At 46.1% G+C, this 27,344-nt stretch overlaps 1 protein-coding gene and 1 long non-coding RNA gene across 3 annotated transcripts in view; one reads left to right on the forward strand and one right to left on the reverse strand.

The window, feature by feature from the left end:
* The window catches only part of LOC119161418 (protein spaetzle 5), a 110,872-nt gene extending 89,041 nt beyond the window's left edge, over nucleotides 1–21,831 (reverse strand). The window contains exon 1 of one of the 2 annotated variants that reach the window (XM_075879314.1): nucleotides 21,595–21,831. In XM_075879314.1, the coding sequence (XP_075735429.1) occupies nucleotides 21,595–21,618 (24 nt within the window). In that variant the 5' untranslated portion in view covers nucleotides 21,619–21,831. Of the gene's footprint in view, nucleotides 1–17,061; nucleotides 17,183–21,594 lie in introns of those variants that run through there. The other variant, XM_037413874.2, reaches the window with a different exon arrangement.
* Nucleotides 21,832–22,030: 199 nt separating this feature from the next.
* LOC142776157 (uncharacterized) lies at nucleotides 22,031–24,914 on the forward strand. Its single transcript, XR_012887355.1, has 2 exons — nucleotides 22,031–22,241; nucleotides 24,755–24,914. It is a non-coding gene; the product is annotated as an uncharacterized LOC142776157 (long non-coding RNA).
* The last annotated feature ends 2,430 nt before the right edge of the window (nucleotides 24,915–27,344 follow it).

Consider the following 27,344-nt stretch of genomic DNA (forward strand, 5'->3'; position numbering starts at 1 on the left):
GAAATGGAGGGTTCCGAAAATTTCCACCACCTGGTGTTCTTTAACGTGCAGTGGCATGGCACAATTCACGGGCCTCCAACATTTCGCCTCCATCAAAAATGCGACCACTAAGGACGGGATCTTCTTGACTGATTGATTGATATGTGGCGTTTAACGTGACAAAACAACCATATGATAATGAGAGACGCCATAGTGGAGGGCTCCGGAAATTTCGACCACTCGGGGTTCTTTAACGTGCACCCAAATCTGAGCACAAAGGCCTACAGCATTTTTGCCTCCATCGAAAATGCAGCCGCCACAGCCGGGATTCGATCCCGCAAGCTGCGGGTAAGCAGCAAAGTGCCTTAGCCACAAGACCATGCACTGAGGAGGGGCGGACGGGATCTCCTATATACGTTTCAAGTCCTTGCGCTAAATTTAAGTTAACTAAGAACGCATGCGGGTGATTATGGGTGGTGGTGGTATAGGTTAGTAGACGAAGGAGGCGCCTAATTTCTGCAGCCCAGTAGGGAACACGGCGTAGCACCTGGTGATTATTGGTGAAAGTACAAAAAGCGGCGGCCGCCCTCTCTTGTAACTTAAGAAGGGGTGGGGAGTGAAATGGCTGCCACATACATTGACCTAATAAGAAGGGGGCACTGAGATGAACCTTCGCGAATCCTCACCCCCCCCCCCCCCTTCTTAGACGAGAAGCCTGCGCACGCTTGTAAAAAAAAAGTAGGTAGCTAAAGCATCCAATTGCGGCGCCAAAGAGAACATCGCCAAAAGGCTAAAAAAAAGAGGAAATACGCAGTTCGGGGGGATGATTTTTTTCCTCTCACACGGAGTCTGTGCGACGAGTTTAGGAGTGAACTACGGTGTTGATTAAGAGATATATATGTAATGTAGACCACTGAAAGAGCGCAACAGTATGTACCCCTAATCAGGAGAACTCCGCTAATCATTCAATCGTCTGGAGTTCTCAGTTGGCCGGTCAACCTGCTATTCTCGTTTGTGCCATAACACAGCACGAAGCCGCAGCATCATTCAAGAAACTGTTCTCGAGAAAGCTTGACACGGATCGTAACCCTTTAAAGGCGAGTCTGTCCCCCTCAGCGATCGGCTCTCCAGTAATTATCGTTCTCAGTGCAGACTTGCAACCAATAACGGGATGGCCGCGGAATCACGCGCAAAATCACTATACGAGACTGCGACGACGGGCTATCCTCGAGGCCCAGCTGCAGGGCAAGCTGCGTGCAGCGTTCGTGTCATGTGTCTGGGGCGCGGCATGGACAGTGGGCGCGCAACGAGCCGGGAGGTGACCGTTCTTCCGTTGCAGCGATCAATACGTCCGTGGACCCGTCGTTCACGGTCGCGGTGCCTGGCGGCGCGAAACAAATCCGGGAAGCACTGACGTGGCAGCGTAGCATGCATGAATGCTCCCGGATTCTTCCTCCCCGGGGGAAAACAAAAACAAAGAATAGGAAGGCGCGCTACGTGCACAAGGGCGCTCGGCCCACGCGCGCATGCTACGGGGAGTCGATGAGGAAGCGGCCCTCTTAAGAGCGACGGCGGAGCCGGAACGGGTGAATCGGGCGCCATTCGCGCCTGTCAAGGCTCGTGCACGCAACGGGCTGAGACAATGCGCTCGTTTAGGGGAAACGGAGCTTGCGCCACCACCTGGCGTGCACGAGAAAATTGCCGCACGCCAGTTCATCCGGCGCGCCCCGTTCCGCGCACGTATCCACTCTGCCTGGAGCACTCCCCCCCCCCCCCCCCCCCCTCTTGTTGTTGTCACGGCGTGACGACGTTCCGCACGCGTTTCGCAGAACTTATCAGCTGTCACCTCGGTATCACCTTGCGACAATAAGTGCCTGAAGGGAATTATTACGCGGACGGGTTGAAAGAGCTCGGGCGGATCCGGAATATCCGCGCGTGGTTTCTGTTAGTGGCTACACGGCCACGCTTATTAACCAAACTTTAAGGACACATATACTGCTGGTACATGTATGAAAATAGTATGGCCCGCTGACAGAGGCACTTAACCATTGAATCACTAAAAAAACTGAAGAAAGAAATGACGGGAAGCCGACAGTTATTGCTGAGTACGGCTACATTCCATAAAGTTATGCGCCTTGGTTAAGTACAACCGACTCACAACCATATCTGGGCTTTTACGAGTTATGATTGATTGATATGTGGGGTTTAACGTCCCAAAACCACTCTATGATTATGAGAGACGCCGTAGTGGAGGGCTCCGGAAATTTAGACCACCTGGGGTTCTTTAACGTGCACCCAAATCTGAGCACACGGGCCTACAACATTTCCGCCTCCATCGGAAATGCAGCCGCCGCAGCCGGGATTCGAACCCGCGCCCTGCGGGTCAGCAGCCGAGTACCTTAGCCACTAGACCACCGCGGCGGGGTTTACGAGTTATGAACCCACGATGAAGTTAAGAGACAAACCGTAATGGACGGCTCCGAAAGTTTCGACCAGCTGGTGTCCTTTAACGTGCACTGACATCACACAGTATGCACATGTCTCTAGCATTTCGCCTCTATCAAAATGTGACTGCCCCGACCGGAATAGAACCCACGACCTTTGAATCAGCTGCCGAGCAACGTAACCACTGTACCACCGAGGCGTACAGGAAGAAAAAAACCGTGGCTGATCCCTCTATCAATGAATCGGTATAACACGAAAGTGAAACGTGCCTTCACCGAAGTAGTCGAGCGTTTATTGTGCATTGTTTCACCACATGGGCGAAGGAATCAAACGCTACAGCCACAAATTGCAATGTCACACAAAGAACGGCAAGCAGCTCGAAGCATACAGCGCGCACCTCAAGCAGAAAGCACGCATGAATTGAGCATGCACTGGACGAGCGCGGACTAACAAGTGTCGCAGCTCAACAATTAAAGCACGCTGCTCAAATAGAAAAATGTACGCACGAAATTAACGCACAAGCATACGCAGGGCAAGGGCAAACAACTTTCACAATTCTCACTTCGTGAGCGAGCAGCGTGCATGCTGCTTTCGTAAACGCTGCAGCGAGAAAAGTGACCTTCGTGCTCTCCCGAAATACGAGTCTGATAAGCGCGCGCGCAGGAGAGATCATGCTCCGTGGAGGCGGCGCTACCCGAAACTCGAGATGCGACGACCTTTGTAGACTGCGCCCAACGCTACCCAGAGCGGTTTTACTCAACGCGAGCTCATCGCGCCATCTCGTTACGGACGATGAAAACGCGTTGTAGTTTCGAAGCTCCCAGGACCCCCCAAGACCGCCAAACGGTATATGGGTGAATATAAATATCTTGTTGTTAGCACTCTTGGTGACGTTTGCTAAGTGGTCTAGTGGCTATCGCTGCGCGCTGGGGATCGAGTGGTCGCTGTTGTTAACATATATTTTAGTACGTAATATCCGTGACGGAAATACGTCATCGGAGCCATAATGGATCCCGACATAAAACACATTCGTGTTAAAAAAAGCACAGCATGGTCGTGGGTTATTGGAATAGTACCTAACAAGAAAATTTCCGCTAAAACAATAGCAAAGCATTAAATTTTCTAGGCCCATTTTTTGAAACATTCTGTACCACCATGAAGGCGGAGAGGCGATGGGGGTTATCAGTCAATCAGTCACATGTCAATGCCCACTCTGAGCCTGTTTTTCTGTCCCCTTTCTACCAATCACTCTGTGCCGCGTTTCCATTTTCTTCTGAATAGTGTACAGCGATTCGCAGAAGGTAGATTTTGGGCTAGAAAGCAAAACAGAAAGCTCGACGACGGTAACTGACTTTGTTAGTACAGTTCTTGCTGAAAATTGGCTCTGACAGGCAGTCCCCCTCACCCTGAAATGCTGTCAGTGACGTCGCTCAGGAAATCACGCGGCAGAAGGATACTGACAGTAGAATGTAGTTCCAACGGTAATCATCGCACTCGCGTCATGTTACGTTTTCGGCACTTGCTTGTATATACAATCGCATACTACCAGTGTCACTCAGCGCCCATGACTAATTGCGCTCACAGCACTATGTAGGAAAGCGAGTGCGGACCGCCTCTCCCAGAAGTTGGTTTTTCCATTTGGCTATGTATAGCCCTTGCCTTATGCTCTAACGAGAGCATGTTAAGTATGCCAATTGGGCACACACACTATATATATATATATATATATATATATATATATATATATATATATATATATATATATATATATATATATATATATATATATATATATGTATATGTATATGAGAAGGGCCCAACTCCCCAGAAACGAATTTTCGGAAACGCCGCTGGCGAGTGCCAAAGTAAGATAGCTTCTAAGAAGAAATGAGCTTCCAACCGTATGTGTTGTGTTGAAGTGGTGTGGGTATCTGTCGCACCCATGCCCGGGTGTAGCCTGAGCCGCATGGTAAACGACACTTTTGCCATGTATATCAGTAGTATTGAACAGCTACCTCGAAAAAAAACGCTGTCGATACGCATGCACCGCAGCATTGCTGGCGTGACTGTGTGTGCTATGCGAGCCTCCGCTGTAGGGTGTATGCGAGCGCGCGTTATTGTATAGGCGCCACCCATTATTTTTGTTTGTCTTTCTCTAGTTAGCTCAACACAAACGACGTGAACTTTTGGTTTTATGTTTTCAGGCTCCCCAATCCAAGAGTGAAGTACCGATGCTGGGGCGAACATATTATTGAGAAAACACGTTTAAGTCAACAGATGAATGTGACGCACCTTCTTTGATGAGCATGAAAGGGAATACGCAATGCGGACGATGTACACCCGGGCAAAACTTTAGCTATTTTGTACACAGCGACCACCTTCTTCACTGTAAGCGCCATGCTATGGAACGAAGTTACAAAAATTGTTTCGTGGTCATGTGCTTTGTGGGCATACACTTGTGCTCACATTTTTTGAAAGTTAATTCAGTTGTATGGCAAAGATACATAAAAGAAACTGCCACTCATTCACGATAGCGAGATTTAGCCGACTGTACGTGTGTTGCATGGGGTGAAGCCTGAGGCAAAGCAAGTGAAGCGAGACATTCTGTTAAAGGTCGTATCGATGCTAGCGCTCATCATTCTCTTGTATAGCTAGAAATAGCCCTTGGGTAATCTTCCACATGCCCCACCAAGGGTGAAATACTTCCATGACGCGGGAACTACACCTGTACTTAATTTTATGCCCAACAATAACGTTTTTTTTCTCTCTAGTCCATGTTGGTGTTTATCGCACCATTTTTGTTATACTATTACGTGACGGTCGATGATGTATTAAGTACGGATATAGCCCTAGCTGTGTCCGGAGAAGAAATGGAAGCCAACGCATTGTTTGAAAGTGGGACGAATTTTAACTGACAAAATACACATGAAGAAGATTGGTACGAAAAATGTTCCAAAGGAGATGTCCGATAATCAAAAACAGTGCCGTGAGGACGTGTGTATGGACATGTTTGAAGGCATGCCAAACGAGGCTGATTTGCTGGAATCTGTTGTAACATGTGTTGATCAAACGTTGATTTTTACCCATGATCCAGAAAGTAGGCGCCATTTAATGTTGTGAAAATCTCCAGAATACCCAAGCCCCCCAAAAGCACGCATGTAAGAATCAAAATTCAAGGCAATGTAAATTGATCCTTCAACATTAATGGAATCGTATAGATTGAGTGGGTTCCGAGTAGTCACACTGTTAATCAAAAGTTGTGCACTGCAGTACTAAACTCAAAAAGAGATACCTTGGCCAAAATGAGGAAAAAAGGCTACACTTGTGGAATAATGGATGGCTGTTGAAGCAGGACAATGCATCTGCTTACACGGCCCGATCTGTAAAGCAGTTTCTGACCAGCATAAACACCTCTGTGACGGCGCACCCTCCTTATTCACGTGATTTGGTTTCATGCGACGTTTTTTTAGCACGACATGCTTTACAGCTGGGTCCGTCAAGACTTTAGTGACGTATTTCCGTCACAGATATGACGTTGATAAAATTCACGCTACCCAACGAGAACAAAAAAAAAAAAAAACTTGGAAAACGTTGCCTCCCGGCAAACGAACCTTCGACTCCTTGGACCACGACAATAAGCGCCCGCTGAGCTATCAAGGCAGGTGCAAGGTCATTTAGAAAAGCGCTTTAAATCCATGACATTCTCTCTCACAGGAAGCTCTTGGTTGGCGGGGCGAGACAGTGCCGCCGGTCCTCTGCGAGCGGTGACGAGAAGTAATGCAGCGTAACGCTTACCAGCGCCGAGAGTGAACGAGTTCTCGACGGCGCAGTTAAAGCATGACACCCGAAATTGCACGCCAACGGTCAATATCAGAGGCTATGGTTTTAGAGCGTCTCGATAGTAGCAAAAATCACTCGCCGCTCTAGCATCGGGGGTCACCCTAGAACTGTTTCTTATTTGCGCAGTGCATGATATAACAAACTAAAATTTTCTTCGGGTTGAGCTACCTGTTTTTACTTTACCTTCATCTCTCTCTGTCTTTCGCTTCGTTTGAGCGTGTGACTGACGGTTCGTTGTAAGAGTAGTTAAAGTTTCCACACGCACCAACGGTGTTTCGCCGCCGACATCGCTGAGTGTTAGAGCACCGACTGATAAAACTGACCCAGTAAGCGCTGCAGAAACGCAGCAATGTGTACGGCCGAATGTCGCACCTTGGTGATGCGAGACAGAAGCCAGCAAGCAGGACGTCGAACGCCTGCCTGCGTTCCCGGCTCAGGCTTTACGAAGCTCTGCTTCATGTGTTGCTGAAGCATGAGTACAGGCGTAGGTTTACCTTAATATTGGGGAGCGCGCACCGGACCGTTTCTCTCCTCGGTTGACGACGCTTTTAAGTGCATATCGAGTACCAGTGTTTATTATGTGCTAGTTCATGTCACCTTTCAGCGGGATTCACTATAGTGTCTACAAAGCTGCTAATTGGCAACGATAAAATATGTTGACCTTTGAGCAGGCCATACTCTTAATTTACCAAATTTCAAGAAATCACGATTTTACCAAAATACGACAAATACAAATTGAAATACGTGACATCGCACACGCGGATTCCGGCGCGACATTTAAAATGACACTCTGACTGATTTTTTCTTGTATTAATGGACGCGGCACTGCTGAGGAGGCGTTTCGTTGCCTTCGCCGGCGAATCAGAAGATAGCTAAGGGGGCGGGGGAGCCTAAGAGAGTAGCGAGTGCGGGAGGGGCGTGCATGCACCGTAAGGGTAGTCACGCGGCACACCGGATTGATCTTGACCCAATACGACACTTCGCTTCTAAAACTACTGTAAGGCCAAAGTGTCTTACAATGGTAAATTGCTTCTGTTCAAAAATTTGTGGCGCCAGCAGTCTGTTCATGTGACATCATGACAAAATAAGTTCTCGATTGGTCCATGTACGAAAAGTATCAGCAATAAGCCGAGTTTTTTGTGCTTTGTTCTTAGAAGTATCAGTTGTAACTTGCCTTCTACCCTTCTTTGCCTGCTCCGCCGCGGTGGTTTCGTAGATAAGGTACTCGGCCGCTGACCTGCAGGTCGCGGGATCAAATCCCGGTTGCGGCGGCTGCATTTTCGATGCAGGCGAAAATGCTGTAGGCCCATGTGCTTAGATTTGGGTGCACGGTAAAGGACCCCAGATGGTCAAAATTTTCGGAACCACGTCTCTCATAATCATATGGTGGTTTTGGGACGTTAAACTCCACATATCAATCCTTTCTTTACCATGTAGTCGCATGCACTGAGGGCGAAATGTTGTAGGCCCGTGTGCTCAGATTTACAGATTTGGGTGCACGTTGAAGAACCCCAGGTGGTCAAAATTTCCGGAGCCCTCCACTACGGCGTCTCTCATAATCATATGGTGGTTTTGGGACGTTAAACTCCACATATCAATCCCTTATTTACCGTGTAGTCGCATGCCGTGAGGGCGAAATGTTGGAGGCCCATGTGATCAGATTTGGGTGCACGTTAAAGAACCCCAGGTGGTCGAACTTTCAGGAGTCCTCCACTACGGCGTCTCTCATAATCATATGATGATTTTGGGACGTTAAACTCCACATATCAATCCCTTCTTTACCGTGTAGTCGCATGCTCTGAGGGCGAAATGTTGTAGGCCATTTGCTCAGATTTAGGTGCACGTTAAAGAACCCCAGGTGGTCGAAATTTCCGGAGCCCTCCACTACGGCGTCTCTCATAATCATATGGTGGTTTTGGGACGTTAAACTCCACATATCAATCCCTTCTTTACCAAATGGTCGCAAGCCCTGAGGGCAAAATGTTGTAGGCCCGTGTACTCAGATTTGGGTGCACGTTAAAGAACCCCAGGTGGTCAAAATTTCCGGAGCCCTCCACTACGGCGTCTCTCATAATCATATGGTGGTTTCGGGACGTCAAACTCCACATATTAATCAGTCGCATGCCCTGATCAGTCGCATGCCCTGAACAGAGATTTTCGTAAAACGAAAATCTCTGTTTAGGATTTTCGTAAAAACGAAAATCCTGACATAATCAAAGCTTAATGCTGATATTTTCCATGCGTTCTAACAAAAAATAAGTGGCGAGGAGATCGCGTCTGCAGAAAAGGTATTGAAGGCGAGAAGGAAAGCACTCTCTCATCCTTGAACACGGAGTGGTTAAGTTAGAAGCCCTTTAAAATACAGTGTTTAAACCACATATTCCAGGCTACCTTTACGAAATATGACGTTGTGATGTATGTATAGCTTTAGTGCTCGTCTATGGAACACTGAGACAGCGTCAAATCGAGACAAGACACGCACACCAAGAGGTCGACGCTTCTGTGGGATTAGCTTATTCTCCTTTTCTTCCGTGAAGCGCGTCCCATCAAGATCTGAAGCTGTCGCAAGTAAGCATCACGGAGATGTGTACCACTTGATATCTGAGGTTTTACGTCTTAGTGCCACGATATGATTATAAAAAGAGTCACCGTAGCAGAGGGTTCCACAAACTTTGACCACCTTGTGTCCGTTAACATGCACGTATGCGTCGCACAGTACACGAACCATTTCGCCTCCACCGAAATACGACCACCGCGGCGGGAATCGAACCCGCGACCTTCGGGTGCACCACCGAGCACCTTGACTACTAATCCACCGTAGCGGAGAAGAGGTACGACACAACTTGGTGAAAACATTGAGTTTTCTAGTATAAACCAGAGGGAACTCTGGCACTAGTGTCTACGTGAGCTGCAACGAACGGTGCTTCAGCGAGCATGGGAATGATGGGTAGTACACAGATTTGTCTAAGCTTCGTACTTCTGGCCTGCTTCTGGCTCAGTGTGTGTTCGTTTAGCTTGGAGCTGTTTTCTCACGAAACAAAAATCAGCAAATGTTCAGTGGTTGCGCTTCACCACTTTATTCTTTCAGGCTTACCATTTCGAATCGGGTCACAAAGTTCTAAAGGGTTCGTTCTTTTCTTAAAAACGAGACCGTGACCAGCAATAAACGAAGTCGAAAGTATGATTCGCCTTCCACAAGTACAAAGAGAAGGCAAACCTGTGCACTACCCATAATTCCCATGGTCGATGAATAATTGCAGCGCCAGAGTCTCCTGTACTTAATTTTAGGAAACTGTATGGCTGAATAATGTTGTCGGCTGTTACCTCTTAACGCGTCGCAAACGGGGACCTAGTGCCAACGTTTCGTGACGCCGCGACGCGTCATTCTCAAGGGTACCGCTACGGAAACGGGCATTTCAAAGACACATGAACGTAGCATGGCAGTGCATATAGTGAACAGATGCACCTTCCTTATAACGGCACCACAGGGAACCACATGGGTCCGATCTCCAGCCGCCGAGCCTTCGGTTGAGCAAAACAAAGTTTACTGTCATTTTTTTTCTCCTCTGAGCACGCGGAGTTTCGCGATGCAGTTACTTGGCGTTCGCTTGTTTTGTTTTGTGAGCGCGCTCCTCCGGAAAGACCGGAACTGGCAGCGGAAGAAAGCTGAGGCGCGCAACATTAGACGAAGGTCTAATTATCTATACGAAGGAAATGTCATAACGCTTCCTGAAGCTGCAGGCAGGTGCACGCTCCTCTGTGGAGAAGCGTGGCCACTTTAAGTGAAACGTTATACCGGGTGTTTATACGTATGGAGTTCACACTAATTTTGCTGAAGCGCACCGAAAAATGGCACCAGAAGGGCATTATCCCGTGTAAAATTGAAAGCTGGAAGAATACATAAGTTAGAAATATATATTTTTCTTCTATTGCAACAATAGGTAATTTCCTCTAATGCTGCTGTTGTTGATAATCAACGTACTTTTGATGATAATCATGGACAGGAGGTCCCCCTCTTGCCTCGGTCTATCGAACCTTATTCTGTGTATTTATTCTCTATGGTATTTTGTGCTAAGATTTCAAACAACCTTGGTTCAATCTGGTACGCCTCCTGCAAAAATGAAAGACCGAATTGTAGCGCATTCCTTGATCTTGAATGTAAGCTTCAAGGCTGCGAAGAAATGCGCAAATGGGGGCTAAACATTCGATCGCCGTGTCTACATTTATCACTTTCTGGTCTACTCAATTCTCTAGTACTGTAATGTGAAGGAGTAATGAATGAATGAGAAGTTTAGCGAAACAAATCGAGTAAACAAGTTTGCATGTTCTGATGCAACGAGGGCTATATAAGAGGAGTTGCACGCACGTGCGACAATGCTGCGGCTCATAAAGCTAAGCTTCGTCTTTAAGCGTTGAACGCGATATCCGGTCTCTAGTGCGTAATAAGTAAAAAAATACTTTCTGTCAGTGACGCTTTCGCATATAAGGATACATTCTGTGTAACGCGTAGCATTCTTAAAACCGCATGCAGCATTCTTAAAAACCCATTATGCGCGTGAAATCTTTTCGAACTTGCGATGCACCCACTACGTGGCCATAAGGAAAAAGGCGCAGTAACGGGTGTGACTTGTGTAGGTGGCCCATTTTAAACCACCAATGCATAATGATCGCATGTTCCGACGCACGATCACAATGTACGCTTCTACCATGCAATATTACTTCGAAATTACATGTTGCATTGTGGAGCATGTATAGAAGGTTTCGCCAGAGCCTTTAGGCCGGTCTCTGGCAACATTGTGCGTTAACCAGAAAACCGCGCCAGAAAACTTCCGGTTTAGCTTGTCCTTGCGTGGTTTTAGCCTTTGTTGTTGGCCGTGGCTGCTTGTGTTCCAATATTTTATGCAGATAAAATTATTCCGATGAAGCGCTCCCAACTCGCGCACAGCTTTGTCAAGCCAGGATGCAGTCTGCAAGCGTGAACCTATCTTTATATGTTAGTCAAAACGTTCTGTTTTGATCACGAGAGAAAACTAGATTCCCGTCAAGAGCGCGTAGCCTTGTTCTTACCACTTCATCAAAGGCCATGTAAAGCTCAGCGCACACTAATGGCACAGAGAGGATACTAAGGCTTTAGATTAGTCGAAGGTCCCGGCTACCGGGAACACATCAGTCCCTATCGTCTTCCACCCGTGGCAGATAAGTGTACTGACACCTGAAATGGGTAGCAAAACGTGAAATCTATAGCACTAAAAATGCATCGCAAACGTGTTTCTCGTAAAGTTTGAGCGATAATAACGATGCGTACTGTTTGAAACAACATAGGGCACAAAGTAGCCGTGCTCTACATGAATCGCCGCACTGTGTACGTCGTGGTGTCCACGTTTCGTTGTCGTTGCACTTGTTTTTTGTTTTAAAGCGACGCCGGCAAGTGGGCACTCATCTGTGCGAGCGAATGAGTCATCGCCTATGTTTTTGCCGCTATTTAATATCGTCGCATTATACCTCATTTATCTTCTGCTGTGAATGGCTTAGGTGGGTTCAACTTTAAAGTTTGATTCATGCTTGAATAGCTTACTCGTGAGTACACATAATAGTTCGCGAGACCCAGACTCAGCGGATGTGATCACATAACCAGCACATTTTATATTTTCTCAGTCACACGAAGACTTCGGATCGCGAGCAATTACGAACGCCGATGATCTCTATGAAGAGTGCTCGGTGTTACACAGGCGCAAAAATAAGCGTTTTATCTTGAGGTTGTGTGCTTAGACGAAAACACAAATATGTTCGGGGTTTGACAGGAGGAAGGTTTTCAGTTCTAGTCCAAAAGCTGAATTGAATAACTTCACTATAGATCGGGCAACTGTTCTCCTGCATGTCGACGACGCGGGTGCGCTTTGAAGACGCAGAAAGGGAAAGCACAAGTATGCGCTGTCAATTCTCTGTCCACGTCTTCAAAGCGCATCCACATCGACATGCAGAACAAACTGGTCCAATTCAGTTCACTGACAAGCTTCTCCTGCAGGCGCGGCCACTGCCATAGGTAACACGGAGGAGGGGGCTGCGCTTAGGGGAACGCCACGCCGGATATTTTGTGCAGCGCCCGTCGGCCACGTGAGCCGTGTTACCTGCAGCAGTGGCCGCATCCGTACCTGCCATGCACTACATCGAGCCCCATCATGTAGCCGCTAGAGGTGGCACCAAATACATCCTTAGGAATGCGCCAGAAGTAATAGAGCAGCAAACTCAAACAAACACCATGAAAACACATTACCGGAAGTGGCGCGCCGGAAGTCTGCTGGGGTAGGCCGTTCAGCGCGAGCCAGTTTGTTTACAAACACCAAAACCGTCTATACAGGACGCGTGTGCTTGTAAAGCATAAATGTTTTTAGTGCATTTCCAAGCAGACCCGTGGCTCTGTGGTAGAACACTTGCTTGCTACGCAAACTACCCGGGCTCGATCCTCACTCAGAATTTTTTATTTTATTTTACTCTTTTGCATGTTTCTCGATTTCTAGGTCAAGCAGAAGATGACGAATTTTCGCGCACAACCAACGACGCCGGCATTGACACCGACATCTACACCACGGGAATTTCGGCGAAACGAGTTCTTTAACTCTACCGCATTAAAAAGCAGAAAAAAGAGAGCCCTCCTCATGTCTGCCGTACACACTCGCACTCCGTGCTAATCACCGCGTCTCCTATATTTTATTGCTGTTCGCACAAAACAGAGACAGAGAGAAGAAATATAGAAAAGGTAGCGTGCTTTACTATGTACTGTGTCCAGTTTGCTACTCTACACGTGGTAAGGGGAATGGGGGAGCGAAAAAGTGAGTGATAGAGAAAGGGCAACACTGAAGTAATGGCTGTCATGTGTACAAGAAGGTGGGACCAATTTCGCTGAAGCGCGCCGAACACCCGCCGCGTGTGACGGCGCAGCAATTTCTCCCCCGAGCGAAACCTCGGCCACGTCCTTCAGACGCGGTGATGCATGAGCGCGAAACACTGGCGCAGGGTGTTGTCGATTTGCGTGCTCTGTTTACATATGGCTTGTACAGCTAGCCTCGCCACCTATTGATACACGCGCAAAGTAAACAATCGTGCCGGCTTCGCACTGTCCTCGTTATCCTCACGGGTCAACACCCTCTGTTGAAATCATCGCCGACTGAACGTTGATCTCAGCGCCAAAAACTCCAAGTTGAATCGAGCTTTCTTCGCGTTGCCTAATTATACGCCGAACCTTCGTACATCGGGTGCAACGTCGTTAATAGGAACTATTGACCCAACTGGAGTCGTTGTTAAATACCTCGTCGTCCTCTCTATGGACGTTGACAGAATGCATTACCTATGATGTTAAAGCTTTGTATGTCTCTGAATGTCATAGGGAGAATAGCGGTAACAGTGAGTCATCATATACCCCCGCCAATAGAATCGGGCGTCTCTTGGAACTTAGAGGGCTCGGGGAGCAGCTAATCGAGATATGGTGCATTTCGACATCGATGCGTCTTCGTGGGCGACAGTGACCTATTCAGTAATTTTTATTAATGATTTACATTGATGCAACACGTTCTGGCACCAAGTTGACTACGTTAAATATTTGCCCCCTTCTTCATTTCACTTGCTGCACGTTGTGGTGTCCACATTGCTTTAGAGGAGAGCTTTATACGCGAGCTTAAGATCGTTTTTGTACGGCGAAAGAAGTTGTTCTGCATGCCCGAAATTCTGCAGAACCACAGCATTTGCTAAAACTTAGAATTATCCAACTTTTGCTCCGCCGCGGTGGTCTAGTGGCTAAGATACTCGGCTGCTGACCCGCAGGTCGCGGGATCGAATCCCGGCTGCGGCGGCTGCATTTCCGATGGAGGCGAAAATGTTGTATGCCAGTGTGCTCAGATATGGGTGCACGTTAAAGAAGTCCCAGGTGGTCGAGATTTCCGGAGTCCTCCACTACGGCGTCTCTCATAATCATACGGTAGTTTTGGGGCGTTAAACCCCTCATATCAATCAATTATTTTCAGTACTTCAGCCATTTTCCGCGCTGATTGAGTCAAGATGCATTACCCACTCACTCAGCAAACTAAGAAATGAAGCGCGCACACACAAAAAAAATGTTACGTTAACTTCATACTATTGTGGTGCCAAGCTTGAAGAAAGATCACAGCTAGTTGCTTCTCTTTATTTTTTTTTCTGATATCTTTTCTTTTTCTCTCAGTTGTATTTGCCTTTTCCATCAGTTTTTTCTATTTCTTTCTTTCTTGCATTTTCTATCTTTTTTCTCTATATTTATTTCTTACTACCCCACTCCATCACACACTCAGTTTTTTTTATATCTCTTTCTAGAGAAAGTAATGATCCGATCATAGTTCTGCTTCTACAAGAAGTTTCAAGAGACACCGAGAGAAACGACAAAACGCCCCATTTCGGGAGAAGACACCGTTATTGGATAGGCATCCTTGATAGCGAGCTGGAGGGAGCCATCGGTATAGAATACAGGGAGCTGAATCTATAAGATACCGCTTTCCTCGAGGGTCGCCCTCGCCCTGCTTCGTGAGCGATTTGAAGTACTTTACGTAGGCATGTCATTTTTACGCAGTTTTCGTAGGGCGCGACTATAACGACTTATCGCGGACATTAAGAAAGATTACCGCCGTGCGCCCTTCGCCGCAGGGCATCGTTAGAAAATAAAGACTAAACCAACAAAGTGTGACAGCCATGCCCATGTTTTTTTTAGAGAATTGACCACATATGTCACGAAGCTTTCTTCGAACTCTAAGCGCGATCCGCAAGTGAAAGTCCCGTTAAAAAGCGGGCGTGATAACGTGCTTTCGGACTCCACATAAAAAAGAGCGGCACATTATTGCACTTAATTTTCGCAACACTGATGTCGTGCGTAATACTTGCTACGCTTCTGACCAGAGTAATACGCCTCGTAGTGATTAGACTAGAAAATAAAAAATAAAAGCAAACTTTTACACGCAGTAGAATGGCAACTGAATATCTTCATTTTCTGCCGTAGCCCGAGAAATAGACGAATTAAAATTTGACCGTTTCTCTAAACCAGGCTCAGTGAAATACATAAACACCTTTTTCGAATACTAGTCATAAAAATAAAATAAAAAAACAGACGTCATAAGCGGTGGAAATGAGAGATGTGGTAGCCTTTCTAATGAGGGTGAACTTTATATAAATGCTTATTCGTCAAAAAAAAAAAAACTTTTTACCAGGTGTTTGTATTCGCTATCGCATGTTTTACACGCTTATTACATAAATATCAGACCTTTCTGCAGAAGCGAAAGGCCTTAGGCAACATACCCGTAGGAGTGGAGACTGTGCACTTTCCTTTTCTTTTTTCGCCTGAAAAACTGCAAGCATATTCATATTCAGCTTTCCCATGGCAGCTCGCACATAGCGTCGCTAGTGACGGTGAAAAAACTTCATATATTATACTAAGGCTTCCGCGTTCAACACGCTTGAACGCTGGGCTATGTGTTTTTATATTACTCAACCTCCACCACTTTTCTTCTTGCATTCTGTATAGCACTCGTACGCAAAAAAAAAAATTGATGCTCTTTCGTTTGATTACCTCTGCCGACAGTTTCTATCACACAAGAGATTTGTTTTAAGCAAAAGAACTGCCCCGAATAATAAAAAAAAAAACGAGTGCGTAGAGACAGAATCGCACTTTTCTAAAGAGCATTGGAGTGCCTGACTGTAGACACTGTTGTCCGCAGCTAGTATACCTCACGATAGCTACAAGCATTCATTTACGATTTAGTTATATCAGAAGGACTTAGCAGACAGTATGACTATGTTGCGTATAATTGCGCAGTCAGTAATTGGATAGTTCTGCGGAAAAAGGCAGCTGATACAGATGGCTGGAAGCTCTTGACGAGTGTTAACACACACACACACACACACACACACACACACACACACACACACACACACACACACACACACACACACACACACACACACACACACACACACACACACACACACACACACACACACACGCACACACACACGCACACTCAGATATATATATATATATATATATATATATATATATATATATATATATATATATATATATATATATATATATATATATATATATATATATATATGTAATTCACAAACGACAATTAAAAGAACCTAATTTGTTTTGCCTCCTGTCTTACAAACACATCGTTTATACTCTACTTAGGTGTGGCTGCAGGTTCAAGTTAACGCGAGGGTGTGCGTACATTCGCAAGCAGCACGGGCTACCCGGCGCTAGAACTCTCTAATGGAGAGCTTTAGCGCCGAATACTCCACGCTGTCATTAGTCGCCATCAGTCAACAAATCCTGTTAAATGATTTCAATCTTGTCCTATTTAGCACCACCATTCAAACAAATACTACAATGGCACAGAACACATTCGATCAAAAGAAAAGGGCTGCGAAATCAGGGCCAGAGTCCGTGTTCACATTAACGCCAGACGCTAAAAATTATTCGCGAGAAAAAAAGTTCGCCAATCTCGATACAGGACACATAACTAATGTTGTAAATAAGACAATGGCCAAAATCACTTACTGATAAAATATTCTGAGAACTCGAGCCGACGGGCTGATTTCGCAAAATTTCTAGCAAGTGTATATTCTTTTCGTCGCGGACTGACCAGTTTCTTTACTCTAGCATGACGACTGACTGAAATGTTTTTTTTTACGCACGGCTATTTTCGCAGCGTGAGACGTTCTTGCAAATACTGGCCGAAGTTCTCATTCGCGCAGCACATGCGGACATCAGCTCACCGCGATCATCACCAGTGCTTCGTCTTCAGACCGCTAGTGCCTTTGAACCCGATGCGTTCTTTCGTCCCTCTGGGTTTGTCTCAGTCAGCCGCATGCTCAATACTGCGACCACAGCTGGCTTTTGTCTTGCGTGTCTTAACCACTCTCCGCGAACAACAGGCTGTGCGCACGCCCTCTTACATAGACCCTCCCCCGTCTGCGGCAGGGAAACCATCCCGCGGCTTTGTTCCCGTCGCTCTAACGGCGGTAGATTTACACGCGTGACTACGAACCACACTCTGCTGGAGATGCGAGCATCACTACACATTACCAAGGCTATCATTGGTATATCCAGAAGGGAGGTCCTCCCGAAATATTTACATTTTTCACGCATAGATACACACACGCACATACGAATACATGCGACACACACAAAGGGAGGGTCGTTGAACTTCTCGGAAAGCAATTTCTGGACATACTCCAGCCGCCAATAGCAAGCATACCATTGCTGTGTGTCATGCACAAGAGCTCAATTCAACGCAATATGGCACTCACGATATGTTCATTTCACGCTGTTTGCGAGAAAAAGTTACAGTTGATTAATCAGCTACTCCTCCCACAACGCATGCTGTCATTGTATGTAAGCGACATCTCGCAACGACATGCTATATCAAACTGAAATGAGATCGACAATTAAGTCTAGTTCTATATAGGTTGAAAACTGTATGCTTAAAGTGCTCATCAAGGTTTCGCCACGTCGGGCCCGATTCATTCACAATTTCGCCATGTAGCTGAAATCGCTCTTAAAAATACAGCCCACGGCCTCCATCTGCAGTGCCTCGGCTTGCTCTACAGACGCGGTGCCCGCAGAAGGCAGGCAAACTAACTTCGAGTAGAACGTTTAACACAACAGCTGAATTGAGTGAAATTACAGTGAGTACATTTCGAGTGCCTCCAAGATAGATAAGAAGATGTCTCATTTCAACTTCATCTAGTTTAACTATTTCCTAAATTTGGGTTCTCCACGCAATGAATAGGGAACCACATTCATTAGCTCATGTATACCGACACTGAACGAGCAATAATTTGACAGCTGAACATTTAAATAGATGTGTGCACCCTGAATGTCGACCAACTTTGAATGTAGGCACGATATTAAGACGCCAGTTTCAGTAATCTCTTTCCTGTGCAACATGCAGATAAGACGTTAAAGCTACAATTAGTTGTCCGCCGAAAAAGGTAACAGCTCGGAAGTTTTCGTAGTAGAACGGTAAGCATAGATGGACAACCCAGATATGGGCGACATGATTTCCAGTTACTGTTACTGGGAACAAGCAAACAAATATCTAGATAAAATGATACCAGATACACCGCGGAAACCACGTACAGAATCGTCGATTGTGAGCGCAGTGAGTCAATGCTATTTACCTGTCACTGCGTAGTTCCTTTGCTTTCTTTTTTTTTTACCCTTTTAACCCCGTAACAACTGGACGAGCAGGAAATAAGTCGTCAGTCCGCCCGATTTGAGTCGCAGGGCGTTTCTGCCGCAAGACGCCCTGCTATTCAAAGGACTCAAAGCCGCCGTAAAACTGCTCCCGTAAGGAATGTAGATTGGCGAGTGGACCGCACTGCAGTGGCGCCTCCTGTATGGCGACCGCTTCCTCGCACTCGCCGGACGCGCGATATGCTCTCGAAACGACGCTGCAAAGAAGGGCTGGATGGTAGTGGAGGGCTGCGGCCGCGCGGAGCCGCTATGGCACGTAGGCAGCCTGGCGAACGTCCATTCCATTTCACATCTCTTCTTTTGCGCACGTTGGCTGGGCGTGCACTCCTTGCTTGAGCGGGTCCCACCAAACCAGAAAGACGTTAAAGGACAGGCGGACGAGCCAGCAAACGTGGCACTAAACTACGGACAAATGGATATCGGAAAAATTGCGTTGACGGAAATAGGGACAGAGAGGGAGAGGAGGAAACCGAAACATTCAAGAATAGCACTCAAGTAGCGGAAAGGCAGCAATCGTGAATGTGCAGATCGGCAGAAACAACGACAGCAGAAATGGTCATCACTAAAGCGAAACATAAGCGGCACATAACGAAAGCCGTGCCGCTATCGCAGCGCAGTTGTGGGCGACGATGTCATAAGCCTTTACTTGTAGTTTATCTAGCTAGAGAATTGTTTTCCGTTGGCTGATGCGGAGCTGTCGATGATGGCAGGGCAAGGGTTGAACCGAGAAAGGAAGCGGTATGACACTAAACGAGTCCATCTGACTTTCTACCCGCTCGCTCCCTTTTTTTTTTAATTAGCCCTCTCGGAAACTGAAATTCACCGCTTTAAGCGCAGCTTATTTCTGATGGCCCATTGTGCATGAATTTGCGATTTAACTTGTTGGCACATTAGTGAGGGAATCAGTATGGTGCAGTATGGCACATTTGTTAGGGCGCAATATGAGGGCATTAGTGCACTGACGAAAACATCTCGCGCTATTATTGCCCGAAAGAGAAAAACTAACTGCCGGACATATCATTATCGAAGCTGTATTAGCTGGCTGGCCAATAAAAAAGAAAAAAAACAACACTAACAACTAAGAATGCTTGTGAATTGGGCGGTAGCCTTGCACAATAGAACATATCGCCTATATATAGGGAATCAGAGTCGGCTCATTCATGTCGCTCAAACAGCGAGAATCGCAAATGATATTTACTCCGAAGGGGTCACGTATAGATAAAAACAAAAACTGCGTCGTGACCTTCAGTGTATGATGACCAGAATTATTTACACGAACAGCAATGGCAACGCATGAAATTCGTGATAAAAAAAACTACGTAAAGATATGACACAAACGATTACGTTCAGTGCGTTGGTCAAGTATAGGTTTGACCATGTGTGCAGATTTGGTGCATGTTAAAGAACCCCAGGTGGTCTAAATTTCCGGAGCCCTCCACTACGGCGTCTCTCATAATCATATGGTGCTTTTGGGACGTTAAACCCCACATATCTATCAATCAATATATCAACTAAAGCTTTGAGAGAAAATAATAGTAAAAACTACACAGGTAGTACATTTTTCATAAAGGAGCAATAAGCGAACGTTTTGGTCTTGTACGAAACCTGTGAAAGTTTTGGCCGTTATAAAGGTAATTGTAGTTGGTTCCAGAGTAATAATTGCTGAAAAGCGCGTTCATAGTATGGATCAAGAGGCGAAAAAAAATTGCTTACGACTGACCATACTTATCGAAGAACGACGCTGATTCAAAAGTGCATTATTGAGAGTGCAAGTAATGTTGCGCAGAATGGGCTTTTTTAATCTTTAGAATATTTAAGAAACGAAACAACTTCTTTTGCAGGGTCAGTTTTGAGGTTGACACTTCTCAACTGCTGTGGAAAACGCAGGCTTGTTATACCTTTCGCGCTTAACCACCAGTGAAGCATATATACGCTGAATGATTGATTGATCGATATGTAGGATTTAACGCCCCAAAACTACCATATGATCATGAGAGATGCCGTAGGGGAGGGCTCCGGAAATTTCGACCCCCTTGGTGTTCTTTAAGCATATACACACATATTATATGAAAGAAAACGATCGCACTGTCTTGTCTCTAATCTTACGCATGCGCAAGCTCAGTAAGCACACATGCTCAAGTACAGCCAACTGAGCCGGCGCTGCCCTCAGATTTTGATTCGGATCCAAGAGCGGGTAATGTGTAAATGAAAAGCATTTTTTTTCTACACCTTCCGGCTTCATTGGCTTGAAACAAGATAATGATCACGGGTTGAATGACCTGCTTTATTAGTACAGATAGCATCTACCCGAAGGAATGATCCTCACTGTATGCTGGTGCTTAACCAGCTGTATAATCTGTTTTTGGTAAATAAGAATTCGTCTATTGGCCGAATCGCCGCACTCACATATTATGTCAATTTCTTGATGGTGATCAGAGACATTTTAACCCAGGAGGCCTTCGAGTTTTAATTATGTGCGGTGCTCTCCCAGGCTCAAACAAGCACCGCGTTACTTTCTTGAACACACCGACATAACCTATTTTTTGCAGAATCAAGAAAAAGGAAGAAAATAGTGAAAAACAAAACGAGATATTGCTAGCGAAAAACTCAGAATAAAAGCAGTGTGCATGAAGCTTGCAAGTAACAAATGCCATTGCGTGGCTAACCCACTGAAAATTATTTGAATTTCAGACTAGAGAGCGTGCAGAGCGCGTACGAGGAGACTACCGCTGTAGAGAACAACGAGCGACATCTCCATTGTCACTGCTCACCTCTTTACTGAGCGGCCTACAATTGCGTACTGTGTGTAAGCTGACAAAACTTCGCAACCTCTACGGATACCAGTGCTACAACGTTCCAGTGGAGCGGCACCAAAACAAAAGCTGCTCCTCACGCTGCAAATGCGGCTTCAATCAAAGCGGCCGCCACTGCAGCGCGCGAAAACGGCGACGCTGGGCGCGCGCGCGCCTAACAAAAGACGCGGATGAATCAAGTCCCCGTGTGTGTGGCGCGCCCCTTTCGAAACGGACGTATGCCGCTGGCGTACTCACCACCAGTGCCGAACAGTAGGCCATCCGAAAGCGAGGTTCGTGGTCGCCGGTAAGCACCAAGAGGCGTCGTAGCGACGGCCGCGGCGTGTCTACGCGTCGCTTCACCGGGCGCGTGGGCCAGCTTCAAGGACGGCGGTGCACCCGTGCTCGCGGGTGGCCGGCGGCGGGAGCGGACGATGCTATCGGCTGCCACCGCCGGTCGCGCCGCCGCTCAGCTTGCTCAGGTCCACGCCTTGTTTATGCACGGTGGCTATTGGAGGTGCACGTGCGTTGGCTGCTGCTGCCGGTCTGTCGCGGAAGTGGCAACTCCGTGCGGAGGAGAAGGCACGAGTGTTATCGCGGCGCGCGCTTCCTCACCGCTGCCGCTCTGTGTTTTGCACTGCGGCGAGGAAGGCGAGCGAACGAAGACGGCGGCTGGGGCCCGCGACGGCCACCGCTCGACGTCGCGACCCAACTTTCGGCTACGCCTGGCAGGGATTTCGTTACAAGAGCTGCTGCAAGCGGTCGTCATGGGGGCACTGTCCGGCCATCTGTAATTCGCGAGTCTTGGACCGTTTCTCTCGCTTTCTTTCGCTCTCTCCAGGAACATTGACGGAGAACGCGTGTGGCGAGGAACCAGCGCGCACGCAACGTTTCGTGATGGAAAGGTGAGGTTTTCCGGGAACTTGGAATGGAAGCAGGCACCGACGACGGCGCAGTGGACTTTCGTCCGGTTTGATTGAGGAATGCTGAAGTATACTTTGTTTTGTATTGTCCCTGCATTTGAAGGTGCCGCGGATAGACGCAACAAGATGCGACTGTTCGGTGCAAGCGTTGCGCTTCATTTTTTTTTTCAAAGCGCTCGGGAATGAACAGCGCGTAATGAACGATGCTAGCTCCCCCCCCCCCCCCCCCAAAAAAAAAAAACATGAACTTCTGCCGCTTTTTGCTGCTTTCCGTTAGCCGTAATCAGCACCTTTTGTGTTGGCCAGGATGCGCTCCAAAATTTCCAGATGTCGTCGTTTTTTTTCCCCGGGTGCACTTGTGCTTGTCAGGGATATGTTAGAAAATAGCTACGACACCCAGTTATACTATCTCGGCTTGTGTACTTATGGCGATGGCCACTGCTTTATAATGTCATTGTCGTCAGCCTGCGTTTTACGGGCAACTCAGAACAAATGCCTATCTCTGTAAAAGTAAGATTTACACAGAGTAAGCGTCGTTCATAATGAAAGATAAGCCCCCTGCATTATATCAATTCTTTCAGTGCGGGGTAATGCAGTAATACCGTCGAGTTAATTTTGATGTACTCAAATACGTCATGTAATCCTTGTGGGCTCGCGGCAAATATGAGTTGTGACTGAATAACATGTCGCATTTAGGTAAATTTAGCCCAACCTGAAAATCGCTTGAAACACTCACACATTCAAACTTTCTTTCACTCAAGAAACACACGACATACACAGCGCTCAACGTTTGAGTGGAAGAATTTATGAACGTGTGAGTGTTTCAACGGATTCCCAAGGTTCTTACAACATGACGAATTATCAAGTAGCCCAAGAAGTTTTAATGAACAATAATATGTGTCAATTTTTTTCAAAGAGCCAATTTCAGAAACGCGAACTGCATGGGCTAAATTTCATGGAAGTGTAAAGCTCGCCTTAGTATCGTAAGCTTCTAAAACAGTAGGTATTTCAAAATGATGCAATTCCCGATTATATCGTAAACTCAAAAATACGGTTTGTGATAAAAGAATGAGTCATATCCTGCATCTATTTCAATCAAACTGGGCCATATTCATTAAAGCAAAGCCGTGTCAACAATCGTGGATAAGGCAATGAACATGTTCTCATCCAATCTATTTCATTTTTGCCCTAATTACAATCGTGCCTACGTTCCACAATCAGCTTTTCTAGGGTGGGTTGGCCCTTACTGAAGGACGTGATGTGGCAGGGCGGAACTGGAATATACAGAGGTTTCTGCTTCTTTTCGCTTCTTAGTGTTTCATTTCGAGTTGAGCGCTACCGTGCTGTGTCTTTATTTACAGCGAAAACTGTTATGACATCAGAACACGGGTCACGTGTGGCGCTGTAGTAGTCCGCCGCCACCGCCGGTATCCCTAACCAGTATCGAAGGTAAAAAAAAAACAACAACTTGGTATATAAAAACACTAATAATACAATGGCGTGCCTTCCCAGTATTCTACCACTGAGCCGCGCCAGCGTTTGGGACTCAGTAATAAAAAAAAACGCCAATGACACAATGAAATTCATACCAGGGTCCGCTGCGTGTCAGCCCAGTATTCTACCACTGAGCCCGCCAGTGCTTAAAACTCGTTTCTGAACTGGCCTTAGGCAGGCTTGATGTTGGGAAAGGAATCGTGTTATTATGAGTAATAAAGCGTTTTAGAATATCTAACAAACAGCCATGCGTCTGACAATGCGAATTGCGTACCAACTGGCTCCTGCAATACTATAACCCATTATAAAACTTGTTCTTGGTCACTTATTAACTGTGACGCATACCCAAGGTGGTCAATGTGGCTCTATAGCTTTCGTTTTCCCTTCGAATAACGTCCGACGGGTGGTTCGTATACCGCATCCATCCTCTTCAACGACTGCGGAACTAGCTGCAATTGATGTTGCTCTACAATAAGTACAAGAAGAATAAGCAGAATATAAGGTTTTCATATTTGCAGACTCTCGTGTTGCCTTTAGGAGACCGTTGAGAAAAGACTGCTATGGCCCGATGATATGCAGCATCGCTAAATTTGCCGCAAAACTTATTACTCGTGGGGTGTTCCTCCTTTGCCAGTGGATACCTTCGCATATGTTGGTATTCATGGGAATGTAGAGTCTGACCACTTCGCTTCCACTTGTGGCCACAATGAGTGTGACGCCAAGAAATTTCATGCCGGTTTGACAACACTCCTCCGTCGATCCGCCGACATCTTCTAAAGTAGCACCCCACTCAGCGTATCGCAAACGGATTGTTCCCTCCCGGTAGTCGTGGTCGTGGATTCACGCGTAGTGACAGAGCCCTCAAGCCAAGAGTTGGTTCTGTATCAGTGCGCGAAAGAATATATCGTCAATGATGTGCGGATTGTCCGATATGTTCTATATGTGGCTCCTGTGAGACACAACAACACATAATTTTAGAGTGTCCTACGTTCGTTGTGCAGTGAGCCCATGCTAACGAAGGAATATGGGCTTCCTGGACTGAGGTGCACCACCCTTGACGATTGCCTGTTCTCAGGACGGTTTGCTTCTAGGCGTGACCAGGCCCACCAAGCCCTGCGAATTTTCATAAATAAAACCGACTTGGCCTCGCGTTTATAGACATCCTTCTATGTGACAATTATTTGTGTTTACGTGTGCTTTTTAGTTTTTGTGTGTTTTTCGTACTTCTTCTCTCTCCTTTTTTCGTCCCTCCTGCTTCTATTTCCTCGATGTCTCTCTTTCCCGAAGGAGCAGGCAGGCTTTGTGCCATATAGGTGGCAGTTGTCAACCTGTTCCCTTCCTATTTTCTCTTTGTCTTCGTGTTTTCTAGGTATACAAACCAAATAATAATAATAATAATAATAATAATAATAATAATAATAATAATAATAATAATAATAATAATAATAATAATAATAATAATAATAATAATAATAATAATAATAATAATAATGCATTGGACTCTTTTACAAGAAAAAGACTCCGCAGTTGTGCTCTTCATCTATCTCAAGGTGTATAAGCCATTGTCTCTGCACGCTGTGTTAAACTCTCACCTGCTCTACCTATATTCTGAGCTAACAAACTGAAAGAAAAGGACCAAGTTTTTCATATTTAAAGGTAGCGCAAACTCTACGACTCTTGTGTAGTTAGGTCTTGTAGAATTGGGAATTTCTCAGTGTTGATGATCGATTCAGTCAAATTATTGAACTATTTGACTGATTGCATGGTCGCTCCCACTAAGCACTTTGATATAGTTTTGTGGCAGGGGATCTGCAGGAGATTTTCAAAAAAGAAAATACGCATCGTCTACAACAATACATAGTTAATCTCTTATAACCAGCCGCATACATCGCTTTACAAGCAACTCACGGTAGCATTGCATTCCCTAGTTACAATACATTCCAGTGCACAAGATGTGAACACTCCACTACCGGAATTTTAGCCAAAAAGCGCTTAACCGTTACGTGCTCCTATTTCGGTAGTATCCACATTGATCACAAATTCGTAGAAATACTTCCTAAACAGACGGGTTATCTCCGGCAATCCGAATTCTAGACACCACCGCTTTATCGCCATTTTCGCTCGCGCTAAACAGGAAGCCCACAGAAATTCGCTCATTGTTGGCGACTTTAACTCTCCAAATCAGCAGTAGGTTCAGAAAACACCTACGCCTAAAGGACCAGCCTTATGGACTCAATACAGGATCATGAACTGACCCTGCACAATGACTCAGTCATACTTGCCCGCTTAGGGAACAGTGCCTCCAAAGAGGCATGGCTAGATTTCACCATGACCTCTCAGATTAACTCATGTAAATGGCAAAACCTTCAAATCAATTTAGTAGTGACCATTACGTCATTCAGATTTATCTTAGTTTCTCTTGCAAGCTCTTAAACACCAAACCTCGCCCCACCGTGGTGGTCTAGTGGATAAGGTACTCGGCTACTGACTCGCAGGTCGCGGGATCAAATCCCGGCAGCGGCGGCTGCATTTTCGATGGAGGCGAAAATGCTGTAGGCCCGTGTGCTCAGATTCGGGTGCACGTTAAAAAACTGCAGGTGGTCGAAATTTCTGGAGCCCTCCACTACGGCGTCTCTCATAATCATACAGTAGTTTTGGAACGTTAAACCCCCCATATCAATCAATCAACACTCTGGAGCCCTCCACTACGGCGTCTCTCATAATTATACAGTAGTTTAGAAACGTTAAACCCCACATATGAATCAATCAACACCAAACCTCCCAAACCTACGGATTGGGACCAATTTCGGCACACTCGCGTGAATAATGCTCCCGCTTTTGTAGACAATCTAGAAAGGTGGATCAGCCAACTCAAAGGGGACGTTGACAACTACTCTATTCCACACAGTTGATGCCAAGCTACTTCATATGTGGGAAGCGATGGAACCGTTATTTAAACGATGGAGAAGACACCGCTAAAATCGCAGGTTTCGATTTCGTGTTGCGATACTCAATGACCACATACAGGCATATGCGACCAAAATAGTCAATAAACAATGGGGTCAAATAAGTGTGCAAGAGCACGCACGGTAATTTCAGTAGTAAGAAAATACTTGGCAATTGCTGAGACATCGCGTGCGCATCACAGTCATTACATCACTCGGTGACTGCTCAAGCACAATGGCAACATTCCACACTTTTTTAAGAAGCCTGCAGGATCGCATATCCAGCTCACTATAGCCCACGAGTAAACAGAATATGCAGGCGAGCTCAATGAACTTCTTGACGGCCCGATAATGCAAGCAGAAGTTAGATATGCCTACTTATTGCTTAAAACCACATCTGCCCTTGGTATCGATTATGTAACTAATGAATTACATCGAAATCTTGACGACAAATTGATCTCCGCCCTTACAGAATAATATAATCACTGTTTCAGTAGTAGCTCTTTTCCAAACTCATGGAAAACCGCTAAGGCAGTTCTTATTCTCAAACATGATAAGCCCTCAGACACTGATAGCCTTATACCTATTTCTCTAACGTCATGTTTGGGCAAAACACCCGAACACGTTATTCATAGATAGATATGCG

The sequence above is a fragment of the Rhipicephalus microplus genome, chromosome X, assembly GCF_043290135.1.
Source record: "Rhipicephalus microplus isolate Deutch F79 chromosome X, USDA_Rmic, whole genome shotgun sequence".
In the NCBI taxonomy this organism is placed as follows: Eukaryota; Metazoa; Arthropoda; class Arachnida; order Ixodida; family Ixodidae; genus Rhipicephalus; species Rhipicephalus microplus.